This window comes from Vulpes vulpes, chromosome 2 (assembly GCF_048418805.1).
Source record: "Vulpes vulpes isolate BD-2025 chromosome 2, VulVul3, whole genome shotgun sequence".
Classification (NCBI taxonomy): domain Eukaryota; kingdom Metazoa; phylum Chordata; class Mammalia; order Carnivora; family Canidae; genus Vulpes; species Vulpes vulpes.
The window spans coordinates 135,109,533-135,126,590 of NC_132781.1; the positions used below are offsets into that span (position 1 = coordinate 135,109,533).

At 35.5% G+C, this 17,058-nt stretch overlaps 1 protein-coding gene across 2 annotated transcripts in view; it reads right to left on the reverse strand.

The window, feature by feature from the left end:
- Nucleotides 1–574: 574 nt before the first annotated feature.
- The window catches only part of TRIM23 (tripartite motif containing 23), a 31,770-nt gene continuing 15,286 nt past the window's right edge, over nt 575–17,058 (reverse strand). For both annotated transcript variants that reach the window (XM_026019385.2, XM_072750053.1), the window contains 6 exons: nt 16,068–16,283; nt 12,305–12,439; nt 8,594–8,723; nt 7,959–8,069; nt 4,907–5,031; nt 575–2,860 (listed from right to left, as the gene is read on the reverse strand). In XM_026019385.2, coding sequence (XP_025875170.1) covers nt 2,681–2,860; nt 4,907–5,031; nt 7,959–8,069; nt 8,594–8,723; nt 12,305–12,439; nt 16,068–16,283 — 897 coding nt within the window. In that variant the 3' untranslated portion in view covers nt 575–2,680. The remainder of the gene's footprint in view (nt 2,861–4,906; nt 5,032–7,958; nt 8,070–8,593; nt 8,724–12,304; nt 12,440–16,067; nt 16,284–17,058) is intronic.

The window sequence follows — 17,058 nt, forward strand, 5'->3', positions numbered from 1 at the left end:
TAACGAATTTTTCCATTTCACGTCACAAATTTAACAGTCAGTAGACCTAAAAATATACATTGCCAGTATCTTTTTTTAAACCATGTTTTAAATTATTATTAGCAGGATATCATCTGATACTTATTCATCCTCTTCATTATTTTTTTAGGAAAAGTATAACTGTCTTCTTCCCTATTAACCACTTTGCAAATTGAAAGGTATCTCAATGCTAAGGAAAATGTCTTTCTTTTGGCAATATTAGTTCATAAGGCTACACCTAAGTATTCTCAGCCATTTTCTAAAACAGTTACTTAAAATTTTAAAAAACGGGTTTCACGGTGTTTAATGCAAAAATTTAGTTCTGTCTAGATAATGCTCATTTAAGTGTGGCTTACTTTGCAACTACAGAATGCTTTATTTCTAAATCTTTAATAAACTATAACTCAGATTTGACATGGAAGTCAATCCCTACCCCATTTTGTTTCCTTTCTCATAACCACAGCATAAATAGGACTTTAGGTGGTTACTAATTATACTAGTAGATAGATGGTACATGAAACAGAACTTATAGAATAATGATAAGACTTCCTTAAAATGATTTTAACATTTTATTGCTGTCTATATATAATGCAAATAATGGCTTCTGGTGATAATAAAGCATTCCGATATTACAGACCAGGGCTACACACTTGTAAACCTGCTTTACATAAACCATACAATAATATTTAGCTTAATACAGAAATTCAGAGCTAGAAGGCAAATCCTAATAGACTGTATTTAAGACATCTCTCTCATTATTAAGTTTGACATTTCTCAGAGGGAACTAGCAAAATCTTAACCAATGATTAGGGAAAGAATACAACCATAAATAGTAGTAAGGGCCTGAGAAAAATATTTCTTAAAAAAAATCACACACAAACACTGTTATGTACATTATAATCAAGCCTAAGCACAATTTTTACATTGTGTTTAGTAATATCCTAAGAATGTGAATTACAAAGTTTACCAAAATTGGTGAAACAAACTTAATAATTTACAAGGAAAACAACTTTACATTTTAGTGTTAGATTTTCTTTTTCAATTACCTAGTAGAGAAAGCAGGTCAAGGGCTCACAGGCAAATGTTAACACATTTTTTTATTTTTCACAGTTATTGTAATCAAATATTAAATAATTTAATTCATAAGTGTTACTTATATGCACAAATTACACTTGTAACAGCATGACTTTTACTTGAAAAATAAAGGATGAAATATTTACTTATTTACACACTGCCCATAACACTGATGGACTTCTTTCTAATGCTTTGTTTTCTAAAAAGTTTTGTTGTTTATTTTAAACAAAAGTACATTTGAAGAGACTGAACCAAAAACAGTGCCACCAAAGAGGGACCTCTCCTAGCAGTTCAACTAATAAGACTTAGGACTCAACTTCATCCTAAAAGATGAAGAGCCTTTAAAAAAAAAAAAAAAAAAAACTGAATCTAGCTATGTTTAAATATAAATCGTACTGCCATAATGAGTATCCTTAAAAAATGAAAAACAGTAAAAAGCACAAAATTTAACTTTTACAACACTGCATAATAAAGGTGATGTAAACTTTCTGAACATTTCCTTAGACACATTCTTTCTCAACTAACTTTTCAAGGCCTTATCATGAAGAGCCTTGATAACATTTTATTGTCAAGATAAATGCACTTATTTTGGGAAAGCTATTAAAGTAACTAATTCTCCACTGCTTAAATGACTTCTCTTAAGGTAAATGTAGTTTTCTACTTAGATCTCTATTTTTTTTTTTTTATGTAAAGCCAACAACCCTGGTTCTATGTGTAACTTACTACATTTTACCCTATAATCGTTCCCACTAAGGATGCAATATTATTTTAAAAAGAAACTAACTAATTTAAATGTTTTGAAAATAGAAGGACCAATTTAGAGCTGTGACCTAGGAAATAATATATCTAGGTTCAACCCTGGAAATGGGTCTTTCATAAGTGAAGATTAACTACAACATAACTGACTTTCACAGTTTTATTATTATTCTTCAGTTTAATACTAATCTGACAGTCATACCTAGTTAGATAACATGTCATATGACTCACTTGAGTTTTATACAAAAGGGCTTAGAGAAAGTTTTAATAAAACATTATAAAATATTAATTTTCTGCAGCTTATAGTTCTTAGCATTAAAGGTGTTCTGTTATAATAAACATAGAAGTAATCCTACTACCCAAAGATACAGTCTGGATTCTTTCATTAAATCACTGCTGCTTTGTTACTAAATACTGCCAAATCCAGTGAAAAGGTAAGATAAAAGAGAAGCTATGTTTCACTTGCTTCACACAGAGGTTCCATTAGGCACTCAGTTGGCTATTCCTTTTTCACTGAAAGAATAAATCTTCACCTTACCCTTTCTCTCACTACTTCTTTCCCAGTATATGGTTCTGATATAATGTGAAAAAAATAACAAATTTATGTTTTTAAAAAATGTATATTCACTAAGTCCCTATTTAATGCAATTTTAATCTCAAATATTTAAATTTTACTACAGAGTAACTTTTTAAAAAGCAATATTGTACTGAATTCCCCAACCAAAGTCCTTTTAAGTATACATCCTAAATTAACTTTGAGATGCAGAATTTCTTATATTATGTGCAAAGTAACTCTTAACCACAAAACTTTGAAGAACTGCTGCATTTAAAATCAAGCAACATCCAATACTCCAGCAGCCACAAGATGCCTTGAGAGCCAATCTAACCCTTCATATAGTCCCATACCACTTCGAGCATCACAGCCCTGAATATACCAGCTACGGCCACAGCACAATTTATGCAGACTGAGAAGTTCAGTGATTTCTTCTACTGACAGAGCTCCAGCAACATCCTGAAAGATATATACATAACAAATTTTTTATAATCCACTCATCAAAATTATTTATATAGAATTCTGTTGGTACCATTCTAACAAAAGCCTAAAGTTAAAACCTAAATTCACCTTTCAGTAACTATTCTGTAATTAATAGAAAAGTAGGGTTGTGATTAAGACCATTTATAACATAGTCTGTAAGAATAACATCACAGTGAAATCCATAAAGGCAATGCAGCCTGAATGAAAGATACTGCCTGAGTCATAAGGCATTGACTTAAAAAGGTTAACACATCTGTATCACAAAAATGGCTCATACATAGAATTTATAAAATGAAGTTTCTAAATTCCCACTCCAAGTACCCCCGAACACCCCTACTTCCTAGAAGCAACCACCAGTTACGATTTTTTATATATTTGTCCAGATAATTTCCATGCACATTCATGCAAATAAACATCCTTTAGTTTTTTAAAATTTTTTACTGAATACATCTTGAAGATAATTATCTTTCCATTATCTGGACAAGTAGACCTTCAGCATTATTTTTAACATCCGAATTACATTCCTGGGTGTAGGTGCTACATTAATTTTCTTAACCAGTCCTATTCTTTTTTTTTTTTTAAGATTTTATTTATTATTCCTGAGAGACACAGAGAGAGACAGAGAGGCAGAGACACAGGCAGAGGGAGAAGCAGGCTCCATGCAGGGACCCGATGTGGGACTCGATCCCAGGTCTCCAGGATCACACCCTGAGCTGAAGGCAGTGCTAAACCGCTGTGCCACCCGGGCTGCCCAACCAGTCCTATTCTTAATATTTAGACTGAACTCCTATTTATGTGCTATTACAAATACATACATATACATATGTAACATTTTTACCCACGTTCATTTGCACCATTATCTGTAGGATAACTTTAGGATATTTGTAGAATACTTTCCTAGAGGTAAAATTGCAGGGTACAGGTATATGCATCTAAAATTTTGATAGGTATGGTACTGCCCAACTGCCCTCCAAGAAAATGTCTCTAATAACCACACCAACAGTATATGTGAGTCTGAAGATTATGAACATTTTTATCTTTAACGATGAAAAGTGGGATTCACTTTGCCTTATTTACGTGTCTTTTTCAATAAGTAAGGCAAAGTGTATCTGCTCTTAGTAGTTTGCCTTTTATTTTTTATGAGGAAAACTTCGCCATCCTACCCTTCCTTTTTATGACATGTTAGCCCCTCTACTGCACTTGTCATCCTCCTAGAAGCATAGGCTCAGATCTAGGAATCTGCAGCTTCCCCGTGTCTTTTACCCTCCCCATTCAGACACAGAATTCTAACAAATCTACGTTCATAAACTCTTTCCAATCTGCTTCCACCCTTCTATTCCTTTAATTGAGGATCTTGCTAACTCTCTCACTTGAATTACTGCAGCGATTTACTGTGTATGCCTGTCTCTAGTCCCTTCCCCCTAATTCTGTATTCTACCCCCAGACTATGGTCGTAAAATGCAGTCCAAAAACCTTTTGATGGTTTTCCTGTCACAGAATAAAACCTAAATTTCTCAATCTGGACCTTATTTGTTATTCTAGATTTTCGTCATCCTCTATTTGCCCTTTACATATAGATTTGCTGATGCTCCCTATTTATGCTTTTATTTTCTCTGCCTATGGCGTTCTTTCCTTCACATATGAACTCAAAGTCCTATCCATAATTTCAACTCAAATCCCACTTTTTATAAATCTTTTACAAGATGCCACCTTTAGAACTATTCTAATTTCCCATAACATGTTAATATTACTGAAGTGACTTGCCAGTTTTCTATGTATTAGAATCTCATACACAGTCACTTACACGTTCACATACATATATAGGAGTTTCTGGTAAGCATCAATTTCTTTCTTTCCCATATACTCCAAGGTACCAAGTATAGCACTTTGCATATATATTTTATTTATAAAATACTCAACAGAAATTTCATAAGTATCTACTGAATCATCTGTTTTGAAATCTTTCCAGTTACCTTGTAACGTAGAATAAACAAAACTACCAAATTCAGAAATACGTGTTACCTGTTTGTTAGCAAAAATCAGGAGCAAAGCATCTCGAAGTTCTTTTTCCGTTAACAACTTTGCAAGTTCACTATGTGCTTCACTAACTCTGTCTCTATGACTGCTATCAACAACAAATACGACGGCTAGGGGAAAAAAAAAACTAAATTAGTCATCTGTTAACTCTCAGTAAATGGACCAAATATTTTAATGCTCTCCTTACTGTATTATGCTTAGTCTATTATCTACTATGTTTTTCACAGAAAGGCTGCCTACAAGAGGGCCTAGCAGTACTTAACAGCATGACCTCATGTAGTTCACCTAACTTTTCGACCTTCTTCATTTTCCCATCTATAACAGGATTTAAAACATTTCCTCCACCAAACCAAAGTGCTGTGTATATGGGCATTTTTCTCCTAATTAATGGGGATATACCTCTCATGATTTCCCAAATAATGCTTTTTATTCTAATCATCCGATGCTCATTGTAACAAATGCACTTCTTAATCCCCACCATTATCTCCTCTACGGTACCTATCAGTTTAAGAGTATCTTTCTCGTTTTTCTTTTTTTCCTCTTTGCCTATTTGTTTCTTAAAGTCCACATGAGTGGAACCATATAGTATTTGTCTTTCTCTGACTTATTTCACTTATTATATTCTCTAGCTCCATCCAAGTCATTGCAAATGGCAAGATTTCATTCTTTTTTATGGCTAAGTGATATTCCATTGTATATGTATACCACCAATTCTTTACCCATTCATCAATCAATGGACACTTGAGCTCTCCATAACTTGGCTATTGTTGATAATGATACTATCAACATCAGAGTGCATATATCCCTTTGAATTAGTGTTTCTATATTCTTTGGGTAAATACCTAGTAGTCCAATTGCTGGTTCATACAGTAGTTCTAAATTTAACTTTTTGAGGAAACTCCATACTGTTTTCCAGAGTGGCTGCACCAGTTTGCATTCCCACCAGCAGTGCAAGAGGGTTCCTTCTTCTGCTCTAATCTTTATTATTTTCTTCTGTCTACTGGTTAGGCTATGTTTGTTCTTTTTCTAGCTCTTTTAAGGTGTAGGCTAGGTTGTTTGAATTTTTCATGCTTCTTGAGGTAGGCTGTATTGCTATAAAATTCCCCCTTAAAACAGCTTTTTCTGCGTCCCAACGGTTTTGAACCATGTGCTTTCATTTTCACTTATTTCCATGTACTTTTTGATTTCTTCTTTGATTTTTCAGGTTGACCCCGTAATTATTATTATTTTTTTTTCAAGATTTACTTATTTATTCAGAGAGAGAGAGAAAGGCAGAGACACAGGCAGAGGGAGAAGCAGGCTCCATGCAGGAAGCCTGATGTGGGACTCGATCCCGGGTCTCCAGGATCACACCCCAGGCTGCAGGAAGCGCCAAACCGCTGCGCCACCAGGGCTGCCCGACCCCTTAATTATTTAGTAACATGTTATTTAGCCACCACATATTTGTGGTCTCTCCGTATTTTTTCTTGTGGATGACTTCTAGTTTCATAGCACTGTGGTCAGAAAAGATGCATTGAGGGGCTCCTGGGTAGCTCAGCTGCTTAGGCGTCTGACTCTTGATTTTTCATTCAGGTCATGATCTCAGGATCATGGGGTTGAGCCCCACGTAGGGCTCCATAGGGAGTCTCTTTGAGATTCATTCTTTCCTTCTCCCTCTCTCTGTGCCCCTCTGCCTTTCACACTCTCTAAGGACATAAATATTTTTTAAAAAGGTAAAGAGAAGATACATTGATCTTTTTGAAATTTTTTTAAAGATTTATTTATTCATGAGAGACAGAGAGAGAGAGGAGAGAGACAGAGAGAGGCAGAGACACAGACAGAGGGAGAAGCAGGCTCCATGCACGGAGCTCAATGTGGGACTTGATCCCGGGACTCCAGGATCACACCCTGGGCCGAAGGCAGGTGCAAAACCGCTGAACCACCCAGGGATCCCCCGATCTTTCTGAATTTGTTAAGGCTTCTTTCATGGCCTATGATGCTACTTGTTCTTTGATTACTACTTCCTTTTCCAAAAAATAGTCTAAATAAATCACCACCTTTATCTCTGCAAAGTATCTCTTTTGGTGCCTAGCACAGCACTTTCCACATATACTATACTCAAAACACATAGCAGAAATTTCACAAGTACCTCCTGAATTGATTCTCTTTTGGAATCTTTCCAGGTACCTTATGATAGCTAAACATTCTGACTTTTCAATCATTCCTCATGTTCAAAATCCCATTTTTTCCCTTATTAATCAATGGCTTATACTAAATTCAATATCAAAAATCCCAAGTTTTGGGATCCCTGGGTGACGCAGCGGTTTGGCGCCTGCCTTTGGCCCAGGGCGCGATCCTGGAGACCCGGGATCGAATCCCACGTCGGGCTCCTGGTGCATGGAGCCTGCTTCTCCCTCTGCCTGTGTCTCTGCCTCTCTCTCTCTCTTTCTGTGACTATCATAAAAAAAAAAAAAAAATCCCAAGTTTTTCTTTTAGGTGGAAAGTATGAATATATATAAAACAGGTGGCATGAACATTAGTTTTTTGTTTGGTATAAGCAAAAACATAGAATGAGGCCCAAATATTAATAAATGTTAGTGAAATATGTGATAAAACACAGTTTGGCCAAAAGTAAACCACCGCAGGTTCTTCTGCAGAAAACAAATAACTGTGAATGGAAATGAAGGAATGGAGCTTTTGAGAGATTGTAATGAGGAAAATGTTTAACTGAATTGAAGAGAGCAGCAGAAACATACACCAAGAATTCTACTCTATATCACAGTATAGGCAGTGATCACGCTCTTATGAATACTACTAGCGTACTTTAATTGTTAAGAGCAGCAAGCGGTATGTACTCTTAACTGCCTAGGTATAAAAGGTAAGTAGGTTTTAAGCTATAATTATGACTTTTTTCATGAAATAAACCTAAGTACAGATCCCACTCTTTCCACCTTAACTTTTTTTAATAAAATAAGCTTCACTAGTTAAATCAATTCCTTTCCTAGGAAAACTGGCATCCTAAAATTCTGAAAAATTAAGATACCATTTTGACTCTTACCTTGAGTATTGAGGTAATAATGTTTCCACAATGGTCTTAATTTGTGTTTTCCACCTACATCCCAAATAGTGAACTTTAGATTTTTATACTCTACAGTTTCCACATTAAAACCTGTTTTCAAAAAAAAGTTACTTTAATACTGAACTTATATTTATAATGAGTAACACACCAAACATAGGCGACCCACTATTTATAATTGTGATAATACAAATTATCTTCTTACAGCAATATCTACTGCAGCCCAACCAACTCCAGTCTTAATAAACACATATGGGGAATATATACCTTTAACAGCTGTTAGCCCTCTATACCTCCACCAGGATCTTTAGATCCTGAAACTCAAATACCTAACAGCTCTGCACTACTACCACTCCTTTCCCCTAACCCTCACCACCCTTTAATCCTTCCAACTATCCCACAAATACTGTTACTTCTTAATATCCTACCATCTACATTTCAATACCACAGCCACTGAATCTTGCATTGTTTTTCTCAGACATGCTAATGTCTTAGAGCCAGTAAAGAGCCCACCACAATGCCATACTGGCATAAAGTAAGACCCCCAAGAACTCAGCTGTAAGCTACAGTTTGTCTATAAAGCATCCATTAAAGTAAAAAGCAGTACTCATACTTACCAATTGTTGGAATAGGCTGCATGAATTCATCCTGTTTTAACTTAAACAAAATAGTAGTTTTTCCAGCACCATCTAATCCTAACGTAACAACTCGAATTTCCATTTTTGGTCCAATGTGAACTCTATTGTCCTGTAATTTTTAAAAATTTAAATCCTCTTATTTTGATATGGAGTTAAAAAGTATTAGCATTTATACTTTTATTTATAATACCCTTGTCAATTATTTCATCTCCTATTCATTCTGATTACACGAACAAATAACAACCTGTATTATTATAATTTTGTTGCATGAATCTATCCTGAGAAAACTGAAATAACAAACATTTAAAAAATTATATAAGCCTTGGTAACCGGTATATAATGTACAAAGGTGTAATCTGTGACATCAATCACATAAAGTATGGGGAATGGAGCTATAAAAGAAGGTTTATATGAAAAAGAAGTTAAATTGTTATCACTTTCAAATAGAATGTTAAAATGAGATGTTCTCTGTAATAACAATAGTAAACACATAAAATCCACAGAATATACACAAAAGGAAATGAGGAGGTGAATCAAATGATGACACTATAAAAAATCACTAACACACAGAAGAAGGCAGTAAGAGAAAAGGAAGGACAAAGAAGCTATAAGATATACAAAAAACAATGAACAGAATGATAATATAAGTCTTTACCTATTAATAATTACTTGAAATATAAATGGATTTAACTCCCAAAGGAAAAGACACAGTTTGACTAAATGGATTGAAAAAACAACCAAGATCTAACAATATGCTGTCTGTCTATAAGTGACTTACTTCATATTTAAGGACACAAGAAGGCTGAAAGTGAAGGAAAAGAAAAAGATACTCCATGTAAATCATACTCAAAAGAGAGCATGGGTGGTTATCCTATTATTAAACAAAATAGACTTTAAATAAGAAACTGTCGGGCAGCCCGGGGAGGGGGTGGCTCAGCAGTTCAGTGCCACCTTCAGCCCAGGGTGTGATCCTGGAGAACCAGAATCAAGTCCTGGGTTGGGCTCCCCGCATGGAGTCTGCTTCTCCCTCTGCCTGTGTCTCTGCCTCTCTCTCTCTCTCTCTCTGTCTCTCATGAATAAATAAATAAAAATTTTAAAATAAATACGAAATTGTCACAGGAGACAAAAGATCGTTATAAAAAGGTGATTATATAATGATAAAAGGATAGATTTGTAAAGTATATAATTATAAATACTTGGATTTTAAATATATGGATAAAAGTTCCAAAATGAGACCCAGAACTATAAAACCCTTAGAAGAAAACACAGTGCAAATCTTCATGACAGTGGATTTGGCTTTGATTTTTTTTGGTTATGACACCAAAAACATAGTCGACAAAAGCAAAAGTAGACAGATGGGACCATATCAATCTTAAACTTTTATGAATCAAAGGATACAATCAACAAAGTGAAAAAGCAACCTACCAAATGGAACAAAGTATTTGCAAATTATATATCTAAGAATGGATTCTTATCCAGAATATATAAGAACTCCTACAACTCAACAACAACAAAAAATCAAGTTACTCAATTAAAAACAGGCAAAGGACTTATACAAAATGTCTCCCAAAAAGATATAAACTGGCCATTAAGCATATGAAAAGATGCTCAACTTCATTAATCATCAGAGAGAAATGCAAATCAAACCCACAATGAAATACCAACCTCACACCCATCAGGATGGCTACTATCTAAAACAAAACAAAATTAACATGTGTTGATGAAAATGTCGAGAAATTGCAATCCTTGTACACTGTGGGTGGGAATTACAATTTGATACAACTATGGAAAACAACATAATTTTTTCCTCAAAAAATTAAAAATAGAACTACCATATCCAGTAATCTCACTTCCAGATATATATGCAAAAGAAATGAAGACAAGGTCTCAGAGAAATATGTGTACACCCATGTCCACAGCCACACTATTCATAACAGCCAAGATGTGGAAGCAACCCAATGTCCATCAATGAATGAATGCATAAACAAAATGTGGTATATACAAACAATGCAATATTATTTAGCCTTAAAGAGAATTGTGTCCCATGCCACGACATGGGTGAACTCTGAGGCCATGCTAATTGAGATCAGCCAGTCACAAAAAGACAAATGCTCTTTGGCTCCACTTATATGAGGTATTTAGAGTACTAAAATACAAACAGAAAGGTCATGATCTCAGGGTTCTGAGCCATGCATCGGGCTCCCCCCATGCTGAGCATGGAGACTGTGAGATTTTCTCTCTTCCCGTGCCACTCTCCACCATCTCCACCCTCTCCACTTGCTCTCTCTTTCAAAAAAAAAAAAAAGGTTAAGATGGTAATTTTTATGTTTTTTATCTCTCTCACACACACACACACACACACAAATGTGGTATTATCTGCACAATAAAGTATCTTGAAGCTATAAAAAAATGTCACTGAATACTGCTATGGAATAATCTCTAGGATGTACACTTCTGTGAAAAGAACAAGGAAAAGAAATATGTAATGTTTTCTACCTTTTTTTTAAAAAGATTTATTTATTTATTCATGAGAGACACAGAGAGAGAGAGTGAGAGAGAGGCAGAGACACAGGCAGAGGGAGAGGCAGGCTCCATGTGGGGAGCCCAATGCGGGACTCGATCTCGGGACTCCAGGATCACACCCTGGGCCAAAGGCAGACACTCAACTGCTGAGCCACCCAGGCATCCCTGTCTTCTACCTTTAATGTGATGAGCATACATACAAATATATAAATGTATTTCTATTTCTAACTGATGAAAAAAACTAAGAAAAAATTCTTGATGATTTTCCACAGAAAGAGAAAGACAAGTGGATAGAACTAGACTTCTCTAAATGAACCCTGCTTTATAGATTTGACTACGGACCATAAAAGTGTTTCACATTATTATAAAATAAGACTTAGTTCCAAAAAATAGACCCTAAAAAGGGAAAGTAAAACGAAACAAATGAACCTTTTAAATTAGGAGCAATTCACTTTTTTTTTTTTTTTTTTTAGATTTTATTTATTTGAAAGAGAGAACAAGAGAGAGTAAAAGTAAGCACAAACAGTGGGGAGAGACAGGAGGAGAGGGAGAAGCAGACTCCCCAACAACAGGCTCCATCCCAGGACCCTGGGATCATGACCTGAGCTGAAGGCAGATGCTTAACCAACTGAGCCACCCAGGCACTCGAGGCCATCCATTTTAAAGGAGACTAAAATATACCAACCAAACAGCAAGCATAAGCCTTATTTGGTTGGATTCTGTTTCCAGAAACAAAAACTTTTTTTAGCCATCTAGGAAATCTAAGTAACGATCATGTTAACATTAGAGATTCATTATTAAATTTTCTAGGTTTTTAACAATATTTTGGTTATGTTTTTTAAAACAGTCCTTACCTTTCACAAACACACACAAAAATATTTCATAGATGAAATGATACGTTGACATTTATTCCAAAATAACCTGAGAGACTTCAGGAAGAAAGGGGAATGGGGAAAATGACAGATGAAATAAAAAGTTTTTAATTGTTAAAGTGGGTGATGGGTACATGGAGATTCATTATACCACTTTCTATTATGCACTGATGAAAGTTTTTTTTTTTTTTTAAACTATGAATTTCTTAGTTGTCTCTTCAAGCTGATTATCATGGAACATAAAACAATTATGACTTATTAGAAATGATACCTAAAAATGAAGTAAAGTGATTACCTTTGTAAAAGTGACAGGGATACTAGCATCCAACTGAATGTGATCTGCAACCTCTGTAAACTGCTGCTGCTGTTTTTGCAATGTTTCCAGTAACCTTGTAATTTCTTGTTTTGCCAAAACAACTCTACAATCATCCTAGAAAAGAGAATAGTTTTCTTGTAAACTTTTACACAGATAAGGAAAAAAGAGAGACCACCAAAAATCAAGAATAATTCATTTAACAGTATTCAAAGTTAGCTAAAATGTAAATTTGACTAGGATAATAATTGGGCATTAACAGATAATTTAAGAGAATTCTTTCAAGAGAAGAATGGATAAATTGTGGTGTATTCAGAAAGGCAACACTATACCACAATGAGAATGAGCCACAGTTATACCTGATATGAATTTCACAAACATAATGTCAAGTAAAAGAAGAAATGACATGAAGACTTCATACATGAAGATTCCTTTTTTATTAATTACCAAAAGAGACAAAAATAAGGTATGCATTAGAAATCAAGGTATAGTTTATCCTCAGGTAGTTACTAGAAGGGAGTCTGAGGGGTTTCTAGGGGTGCTGCTAGTGTTCTGTTACTTAATCTGGGTGCTGGTTACATGGTAATGTCCAGTCTGAAAATTCAGCAAGCTGAACACGTATGCACACACTTCTGTATGTATGTTCTACTTTTTAAAGTGATCTCACATATCACTTGGCTTTAAAAAAAAAACGGACTAAAGGTGAAATTGAAAAGTGTCCCTTCCCCTCTAGATCCCCAGGCTCTCTTCAAAGTCAAGCACTTTCTAGTTTCTCAAATATTCCGGAGATAATTCTACACACGTACCAATATATTCTTCGTAAGACAGAGATCTCCCAATAATATGTAAGTGCCACGAGAGCAATGGTGTTTACAGTTTTTGCTCACTGTTGCATACTTACATTAGCTGATTATGAATTAATAAACTTTGCTTATTAATTGCATGTTGCCCCAGTTGCTCAGAACAAAAACCCTGCAATTCTTGCCTTCTACTCTCTCATGCCCTACAAACAAATGAATCCCACTGAATGTCCAGAATCTGGACACTTTTCACTCCCACAAGCTAAGCCACTATTCTTTCTCATGTGGAATTCTACAGAAGTCTCCAAACTTCTCCTTTCTTTTAACTCCTTCCTTCCATCCTGACCCTCCTTCAATCTTTTTTTATACATCAAAGTCATTCTTGTCAAAATTTCACAATGACTTCTCCATTTCAATCAATAAAAGCTGAAGTCCGTCCTTCCAGTGACTCAGAAAGCCTTCCTTACAGATAATTCCCTATTACTTCCAATTTCAGCTTCCATTACCCTTTTCTTCACTTACTCTATTCCAGCCACAGTGGTCTCTTTTTGCTGTTCCTCAAATACACCAGGCATGGTGTCCTAGGGTTTCTATTCTAATCCTTTCCTCAGCTAGACTATTCTTCCCCACTTTAGGGCTTGAACAAATTCCTTCACCTTCTTCCTTTTCGAAGCTTTGCTCAAATTTCATCTTCTCTCTTTTTTTTTTAAGATTATTTATTTATTTATTAGAGACACAGAGAGAGGCAGAGACATAAGCAGAGGGAGAAGCAGGCTCCATGTAGGGTGCCTGATGCATGACTCGATCCCAGGACCCCGGGATCATGCCCTGAGCCAAAGGCAGATGCTCAACCACTGAGCCTCCCAGGCGTCCCTAAATCTCACCTTCTCTGAATGATGCTTACACTATCTAAGAACGCAGTCTGCTGGACCCTCATTTTTTTTGTACCTAGTTCCTACCACTTTTAACATGTTATATAATCTACTTATTTAGATATGATTACAGTTTACAATTTATCTTTGTCATGCTAGAATGCTAATTCCACAAGATTATAGCTTTTTTTGTTGTTTTCTTTACCAATACAGCACATATATTTAGAATGTACCTGGCACATGGCAGGCACTCAAAACATATTTGCTAAATGAACAGACAAATCGTCACCACTTAGCATCATACCTTGGACTTAGATGATGCATCATTTTTTTGGAGGGGAAGGATAATTAAGCTTTGTTCTCAAAACTGGTAATAAACATGTACATGGTCTAGCCAGGTGTCTGTTCAATTATCTCTGTAGCAGGAACTTTGAAGAATACTGGTTAGAGTTAGAGTTCTATGACCATTAATCAAAACAAAAGTTGGGGCACCTGCCTGGCTCAGCTGGAAGAACATATGACTCATGATCTCAGGGTTGTGAGTTAGAGCCCCATGATGGGTCACAATGGGTGTAGAGATTACTTAAATAAATAAAACTTAAAAAAAATTTTAAGTCAATATGAAGAATGACTGTAAGACCCTAATTTCATTTGCATTAACACAGTGAGATAATATCGTATCATTAACAATTACCAGTCACTCTGATGAAATGCTTCAGAAACTCTAAAAAACTTCTAAATATATCAGTAACTACGAGCATACTTTGCAACATAATAAATATAAAAATACTTTGAAGTATTCGAGTAAATGAGATCAAGATAATCCATTTCTGATTTTGCTGTGTAGCTGATTACTCATTATGAACTGAACAACTGTTTATTAAGCTTTTTCTATCCAGATATAAAGATAAATAAGATGCATCTAGTCAACATCTAGAAGGATAAACAATGCATATTATATCATTCAAGTCCAAATCAGGAAAAAAAAACTATACCAGTTATGTGAACTCAAAGAATTTAATATGAAGAACCATTAACTAGGTGTAGTTATTAACTAGGTAACTGAAAGGGTAAAAAGAACTCTGAGGTATCATGGAGGAAGCAACTGTAGGATAGATTATTAAAACTTAGAAACTTACAGGAAAGCCCCTATGAAATCTAAACTCAGGTCTCTAAGGAAAGTGGTCTCCTCATGTGAGCAGTGAAATTCACAGGAACCCAAAGCAAATGGGAACCCCAAGGAAACCACCTCTACCCTCCAGCCTTCCTCTCCAATTTCCTGTTAGTGGAACCTAAACCAACAAGAAGCCAGCTGGCAAAGCAGATATGTGGTTTGTAGAACTCCAGTCCCAAAACCACGGAGCAAAGAAGAATAGGACTGAAGCTCAAAGACAACTTAATAAATGGCATATACATCAATTATTACAATTCAGTGTGATAAGAGCTAAACAATAGATCAAGACTGTTGTGATTACAGGCTGGCCACATTCACATAAGTCTAATTAGGTATTTAAGAGAAAAGGCTCTGTAATAAGTTTAGCTCTACAGTGATTTGCAATCAACACAATTACTAGTAATATGTCAATAAAGATGAGATACACTACAGCTTATTGGGAATTCCTAGGTAATAAATACCCTTACATTACCCACTCATAAGAGCAGATCCAAACAGAAATGAGTAAGACTGACATTTTTACTAAGATAATCTTAAACCTAATTTAAACCTAATTTATTTTAAAAGTATATCATTTGAAAATTGGGAAAAACAACCTTCTTATGCTACCTCAACCATCAAAAAGCATAGAATAGGATGCCTGGGTGGCTCAGTCTGTTAAAACGTCTGCCTTCAGCTTAGGTCACGATCTTGGGGCCTGGGATTGAACCCCACACTTTGGGCTCGCTGCTCAGTGAGGAGTCTGTTTCTCTCTCCCTCTGCCCCACGTTAATGCATGCAGTAACATATAATAATAATATGGAAATAGCTATTAACAAAATGAACTAGTGGTAATTATATGCTTAACCTTTTAAATCCTCCTTCTTAAAGTATGTTCTAACTATGTTTAATCTACCTACCTGTTGCAAAGTCTTTTCACAATGGAGACAGGCTGTTGAAACCTGCGACAATAAAATAGTCATATCTTCTTGTTGCTGCCTGAGCCAAATCAGTTTTTCTCGAACATGAGCATCAACAACACTTAAAGCCATTTCTTCTTGACGACACAAAGTTTCATGTAGATCAGAAAAATAAGCTCGGACACATGACCGGGCATTCTCTGCAGTACCTGGTACCTAAGGAAATTAAAATTAATTTAAAGCATCTTTAACTGTAACAAAGATTTTTTTTTTATGTGAACTAATGAAAATTTACTCTGTATATCCTTAAAAAATTCCAAAATTGCCATCGGCACACTTGATCTTTCTCCTTAACCACAGCCTTTGGGTATCCAACTGTTTAAGCAACATCTCAAGCAAAATGGAATACCTAATCTCCAGTCTCCCACAGCTAAACCTAGTTTCCTCCATCTCAGTAACTGGCAATGCCCTCCAAATTGTTCAAAATAAAAACACTGGAGTCACCCTTAATACTTCTTTCATATTCCATGCCTAGCCCCCCAGAAAATTCTGCTGACTTCAAAATATAACCAAGATCTGACCAAGCCTCACCACCTCCACCTCTCCAACCTGATCTATGACAGTATCATCTTTCACTTATTACAATAGTCTTCCAATTGGTCTCACTAGATCTACTCCTGCTCTCTACAGTGTATTTATTCTCCACCCAGCAGCCAGATTCGATCCTTCTAAAATGTTAAGTCAGAAACATAATTATTCCTTTGCCTATAATTCTTGAATGGTTTCCTATTCCACTCAGAGTAAATGCCAAAATTCTTTATGTGGGGTGTTCAAGGACAGACACCCTGAGAAAGCAACGTCTGAGCAAAGACCTGAGGACGGTAAGAAAGAAAACCACATTAGTTTCTTTTTTTTTTAAAGATTTTATTTATTTATTCATGAGAGACACACACAGAGAGACAGGCAGAGACACAGGCAGAGGGAGGTCTCC